This window comes from Nasonia vitripennis, chromosome 5 (assembly GCF_009193385.2).
Source record: "Nasonia vitripennis strain AsymCx chromosome 5, Nvit_psr_1.1, whole genome shotgun sequence".
Taxonomy (NCBI): domain Eukaryota; kingdom Metazoa; phylum Arthropoda; class Insecta; order Hymenoptera; family Pteromalidae; genus Nasonia; species Nasonia vitripennis.
This window is the reverse complement of record NC_045761.1, coordinates 3,923,231-3,929,936: the sequence shown is the minus strand read 5'-3', so window position 1 is coordinate 3,929,936 and position 6,706 is coordinate 3,923,231. Positions and strand designations below refer to the sequence as shown.

The following is a 6,706-nucleotide window of genomic DNA, read 5'->3' as shown; positions in this document are numbered from 1 at the left end:
ATTTAGTCACCAAAAATGGACAATTTCAAATAAAATTTGTATTGTTCCCACATTATGCACGAGGCTTCAAGATCTCCATCCGGAATAAGATGACTCAGACAAAGGAATCGAGGAGCGCGCAGGGAATTCAACCTTTCAAAAAACTCGTAAAATAAACCTCCTACGACTTTGTAGTGCCGTATTGTCATGTCTCGAAAACCGTTTCTCCGTTATACCAAATCCTCCCCCTCCATTTTCGAAAGCCAAGCAAAGCATCTTATCGATCCCGAGTCTGGGACTCTTCGTATTATTCAGCCCCGAGAATACACCATCGCAGAGGCTTCCGTCCGGGTCACACGAGCGACGGCAGCGCCACCATCAAGGGAGCACACCTTTCACCCGCTGCTCTCGTATCGAACGCTTCTTGCCGGAAATAACGTCTGCGACTCGGCTGGTCAGCCGAGCAGCTTCCTTGAAGCCCTGAAAAAACCCATGACGAATAGAGAACGAATGTACCGAGTGGAAAAAAATCGGGCAAAGGTTAAAAAATTCTTGAGAATTTTTTGGGGGTTTGTAAGCGAGCAATGCATAAAACGTTTTTATTACGTCGAAGCTCCAAATGAATTTTCTCGGCTGTTCTGGAAACACAAAGGGAGAGGGGCGGAAAAATCATTAAAATCGCGCAGGAGCACTGCAGCTTGTTCGATATTGCCCCTGTTACGCTAATCTGTAGACTGCTATCCCCTGCGAGATTCTATGCCGCTTAACAATCCATGTGAATAATTGCTCTTCTTTATGTAATCAGCGAAAAAGCTATCTGCGTGAAAAATATCCAATAGCTGGTCGCCAAAATTCTTCGGAAAATTCGCGATTCCGGGCCAGCATATCAGCATAGCGTAAAAAGGTCTTCTTGTCGTCAAGTGCCCGACAGGTCACGTGGTTTCGCCAGCTCAGCGCGTCCGAGCTTCCCATTGGTTGAGCGCAGCTCGACTGACTAGGGTAGTGTCTTTCTTCCTCTCCTCCCCCCCTGAGATCAGCTCTGTGCTTCGGCAACCGTCTCTTCCTGTTCTTTCCGTCCCCAGTCGCGGCACGGGTGAGTCGTGTTCTCTCATAGCTCTTCCAAAATTTTTCCTATTTTGTCGAAAAATTCCGCAAACTATCCTTGACACCTGCCTCGCTACTCTCCTTAGAACATCTTCGACGTCGACAGGCAATTGTTTTTCTAACCAGTACGTTATTTTGCTATTTTGCAGAGATCTTTGCCGCTGACGCCTTTCAAGTTCATCTTACAAACTACACCACTTTTGTAACATCTTTGAAGGGGACAGAAAGCATCAAGCATTTCTTCAATCATGTAAGTACAACATCGGCATTATTTAATCTTCCTCGTCATCGCGACGATTTTCTACGCGTTTCACGGTGAATTCGTTCGATCTTGGAATAACGGCACACTGCGGACGGCATTGCGCATGGCGGCCGTTCGCAGGCCTCGGAATTTTCCGTCGCTCAAACGACGCAAAATGTTGCGTCGTAAGCGCGGCGCTTGTAAATGATTTCGTTCCTCGGAGTTTTCTGAAAATTTCGACGATGTTGTCATCGTTGATTGACATTCGGAAGAGTCGATTTTCGAATGGATTTACTTGTGACCTGCGCGCACGGGAAACCTCCTATTTTGGCATGACTCCATCTTGTACATCGATGGGGCATGAATGCTTGTAGGAGGAAGAGAATACGGTGAACCTTTGCCTTCGGTGTCCACACGTTTAATGTCTGGATCCTTTATTCTCAATGTTCACGACAGTTTTGCTCGTTTATAAAATATAATATGTTTTGAATTATTTATTCCGTATTTTCAAGGTGATGCTTGTTGATACTTATTGTTTAGAATTTTCTTTGACCGCGTGTTGGGGAAAAATTCACTTTCTCGCTTGTCAAGATTAATATTTGTTTTTTTTTTTGTAAAATGAAATTCGAAAAATTAGTTAATTTTGGTCTGTTAAACGATGTCAGGAATCTAGTCAGCATCTGTAATATGGCCCAGAAACTGATGGCTCCCAGGATGCTTGCTGGTGCACTCATGACAGGGTTAATGTCTTTCTTTTCTTTCGCACTGATAAACAAGTATCTCTTTTTAATTCTTTGCGTTTTAATAATTTTTAATGTCAATATGTTTATTAATTATTAATTCATAATTCATAATTAAAATTTTGACAAGTTCATAACTAGTATAATAGGAATCAATAAGTATAGCATCATAAAAATTCAAATAGTGCTCAAAATTCAGAGAAATTGTTTTCAAAGTCATACCGCGAACTGATACTCAAAGCTTAGTTGACTAATCATGTATCGTTTCTCTTGTGCAGGACTTACGCAAACTCGTCTGCCGGTGGTTACCGTAACGGCGGAAGCAGTGGCGGTCAGAACCGCGGATCCGCTGGAGGTCAGCGCAGCTTTGGAGCTGGCGGTGGTGGCGGAGGTTCACGTTTCGGAGGTGGTGGTATGGGAGGCCGTGGTGGAGGAGGCGGTATGCGCATGGGCCAGAGGCCCCAGAACAGCAACAATGCCGGCGGAAACCTAAGGAAGCCTAATTGGGATAACGAGACTCTTCGGCCGTTCAAGAAAGACTTTTACACCCCACACCCCAACGTCTCCAACCGTCATCCACGCGAGGTCAACGAGTTCCGCGAAACTCACAAGATCACTCTCAAGGGCGACAAGGTGCCCAACCCCATCCAGTTCTTCGAGGAAGGCAACTTCCCTGACTACGTTATGCAGGGTATCAAGAAGCAAGGCTACTCTGAGCCAACTCCCATCCAAGCTCAAGGCTGGCCCATTGCTATGTCTGGCAAGAACATGGTTGGCATCGCCCAGACTGGATCTGGAAAGACTCTGGCATACATTCTGCCCGCCATTGTCCACATTAACAGCCAGCAGCCGCTGAACCGTGGTGATGGACCCATTGCCCTCATTCTCGCCCCAACAAGAGAGTTGGCTCAACAGATTCAGACAGTAGCCTCAGACTTTGGCTCGCTGTCCTACGTCAGGAACACCTGCATCTTTGGTGGAGCACCAAAAGGTGGACAGGCTCGTGACTTAGAGCGTGGAGTCGAGATCGTCATCGCTACACCCGGACGATTGATCGATTTCCTTGAGCGAGGAACCACCAACCTACGTAGATGTACGTACTTGGTGCTGGATGAGGCTGACAGAATGTTGGACATGGGTTTTGAACCCCAGATCAGGAAGATCATTGAACAGATTAGACCAGACAGACAGGTTCTCATGTGGTCTGCTACATGGCCCAAGGAAGTCAGGATGCTAGCTGAAGAATATCTTGTTGACTACACACAACTGAACATTGGTTCCCTGCAGCTGGCCGCTAACCATAACATCCTTCAGATCATCGACGTTTGCCAAGAACAAGAAAAAGAAACGAAGTAAGTTAAAGTGGCATTAGCCCTATTTTTTTTATTGTCGTGTCTAGAATGATGATCCATATATTATGATAGGTTGTGATTATAGAATTTATTTATACCTCTAAGAAGAACTGATTTATTTTTAAATACATTTTCACGCGCAATGAGATGTTAGACAAAGTTAATAACTATTTATTTCATTATTTTCAGGTTGGGAACGCTGCTTCAAGAAATTGGAAATGTCAATGATGACGGCGGCAAGACCATCATTTTCGTTGAGACAAAGAAGAAGGTCGAGAACATTACAAGAAATATTCGTCGATACGGCTGGCCTGCAGTATGCATGCATGGTGACAAATCGCAACAAGAGCGCGACTATGTTCTCAGAGGTTTGTAAACTTGTAATTCAACTTAATATTTAACATTTTTGTAATCAATTTGTTAATTTTATTTTTTTGTATTTTACAGAATTCAGAAATAAGAAAGGATCAATATTAGTAGCAACTGATGTTGCTGCCCGAGGACTTGGTACGTAATGTTCCTTTGAGTTAGGTATTTGTGTTTAAATATCCCGTGAAGGGTGGGAAAAACTAGAGCAGGATTTTGGGTGGGTGGCGATGTAGCACAGACTGGTTATATGAAGTGACTGATGTCCCACAATAAGAAGTCTACTTATTAGTAATTGGTGGTTGGTCTTAGCTGGTAGGTTTTGGTCGTTAGGTGTGTCATACATAAAATAATTTTTTTAATTATTTATTAACGACAGAAACTTATCAAAAGTCCAGAATTCACAATTTTATATTTATCTTACAGAGTTCGTATTTGTCAAATTTTTCTCAAACTTAGCACAAGAATTTTGCGTTCAGTATGGATTTTTTTTTCTTTTTTTCCCGCCTCACTCTATATATTTAACGAATTATATTAATCCTAATTTGATTAATTAATATTTCCTTTATCACATTACGTTTTTTCAATCACAAATAAGTGATTTTAATTATCATGACACAAGGATAATATGTATGGCAAGAGGTCCAAGTTATTAGCTTGTGCAGATAAGGTTGAGAATTGATTTTAAATACGGAAGGAGTCACATAAGATCTTCATACACTATACAATTAAGCGTGGGCATCTTATTATTTATGTTAATCAGTCTGGTTGTCCTTTGTTTCAGAGGCACATGATGCACAGATTATGATGAGTGTGCGATGAGCAAGCAATTGATGAACAGCATGAAATATACCATGGCTCACTCACTGTCTGTGCTCTTGAAAGGGCTATATATAAAGCGATATATAGACAAAAGTACACTCGAGCACTTTTTCTGAGGTGTTGATTGTGTACTAAATGTGCCTCTGCGTACAGCCTGTGTACCACGCGTTTACAAATAACAAAACTAAATCTAAAAAAAAGTAAGAGGTGGTGCTCAGGTTATATCGCCTTGGAACGTTGGCTTCTGGTTTTGCATAACTTCTACACACTCCATAGCCAATGCTCTCAACCTGTGCGAGACAACAATCATTTGATTTAGCTATTATCGCTACTCAATGGGAATGTATCAGGACATTACATAATATGAACTTGCATTCAAGAACGCTCGTATAAAATGCAAAGTTCAACATTCATGGTTTGTATTTTAATTTCAACAATGCAGCTACTTATACTAATAGAAACTTTATTTACTTGGATCTTTTTTTTTGTGATTTCACACATTTAATGTTTTTTTTTTAATTTTTTTTTATCGGTGAAAAAAATTAATTTTTTTTATAATTTAATGAGCTGCATAAAAAAATACATCAATGTATGAACATGAATGAAAAGTAAAAAACGATTGAGCAATAGATTCCACAGCTTTGTGTCATGTAAATGGTTTGTATGAATGTATTTTTTTCTTCTAGACGTTGATGATGTTAGGTACGTCATAAACTTTGATTATCCATCGTCATCAGAAGACTACATTCACCGAATAGGCAGAACTGGACGTAGTCAAAGTTCTGGTACTAGCTACGCCTTTTTCACACCTCAGAATGGGCGACAAGCTAAAGACCTCATAAATGTATTGAGGGAGGCCAATCAAATCATTAACCCTAAACTATCCGAGTTGGCGTCGAAGGGAGGAAACAACTTTGGAGGAAGAAGTTAGTATACTTTCAATATTCTTTATTCAGACCACTTATTTAACCTACGCATTTTGCTTATTTATATTTTATTTTTTTTTACAGACCGATGGGGTTACTCTGGAGGACGAGGACGGGAAAACAGTTTCTCTGGCACACACAAACGATTTGATAACAGGAGTAGTGGATACAATAATTATAGTTGAGTTTCTAATTTAGACGTTGAACACAATACTGAGCAAAAGCCGAATGCTTGGGGACTTAGATTTAACTATTCGTCTTGAACTGTGATTAGAAAAAAACTGTCCTTAAGAGTGGTTCGTGCGTTTGAGTATGCCAGTTGTTGTGCTTACTCTTATCAATGACATTTTTTTAATTTATGATTCTTAGATTTTCTTAAATAATTAGAACGTAATTGGTTCTAAAAAGCCTTAATGCTCTATTGCGTGGGATACCCAATAGAGCTATAGCCAATTGAAATATCTTTTTTCAATTAAACGATGCTCGGCAAAGTGGAGGAAATGTTCCACATTGCCGTCCAGTTTATTAAAAGAGCTTAAAATATAATAAAAACTAATTTGCATTTTGTATTGGATCTTAGAGGTCGCGTTTTTTAAAAGAATTTCGTAAATCTTTGCAATAAATCTTGCAATTGCGTTATATTCGATGGTCTCTTTTGTTAAAATACTAAACCTTGAAGTACAAACCTTTTGACGAGCACCGTTTTGTTGTCGAAGGCAAATTGAGGCGTATGGACCATTAATACATTACAGTATTCATTCCAATATCTCGTAACACAGTGTTAATTATCTGTCCTCACGATTTTTATTCAAACATAATATCATATGAAACATGAATAAGATTTGATAATTGTTCCAAAGAAAATTTGACAGAATCATGTTTGAATCTACGTTTTATATAGTAACTGTGTCTTTTCGTTTTCTGCTGTGTGCATAATCCAGAACAAAAAAAGTGTACTGCACATCTATAATGTTGCTCGAAAATGTACAGAGTAACAAACTGAAATAAAAAAAATTACCACTACAATGTTGTTTCCTTTTTTATACCCTCATCCTTTAATTTTATTTCAAAGTAAAATGTTTTTAAAATATTAAATTGAAACTTAAATTTATTCAAATATTAAAAAAAATGTTAAATTTTGTTGTCTTTATTCTTGGTATAAGTATTATTGGATTC

General features: G+C 39.5%; 1 protein-coding gene across 4 annotated transcripts; it reads left to right on the top strand.

Moving 5' to 3' along the window:
* Window positions 1-973: 973 nt before the first annotated feature.
* On the top strand, window positions 974-6,556 carry LOC100119520 (ATP-dependent RNA helicase p62). Of its 4 annotated transcripts, XR_004344983.1 has the most exons (9): window positions 974-1,072; window positions 1,233-1,333; window positions 1,990-2,064; window positions 2,343-3,416; window positions 3,606-3,784; window positions 3,864-3,923; window positions 4,567-5,019; window positions 5,291-5,530; window positions 5,615-6,556. XR_004344983.1 is itself a non-coding variant. In XM_031932580.1 (8 exons), coding segments are annotated over exons 2-8 (1,731 nt in total). In that variant the 5' UTR covers window positions 977-1,072; window positions 1,233-1,331; the 3' UTR covers window positions 5,716-6,556. The 4 variants fall into 4 exon arrangements, 2 of the variants coding, with proteins under 2 accessions (XP_031788440.1, XP_001604593.1); XR_004344984.1 differs by lacking the exon at window positions 1,990-2,064 and having other exon boundaries at window positions 975-1,072; XM_031932580.1 differs by lacking the exon at window positions 4,567-5,019 and having other exon boundaries at window positions 977-1,072.
* Window positions 6,557-6,706: the final 150 nt, after the last annotated feature.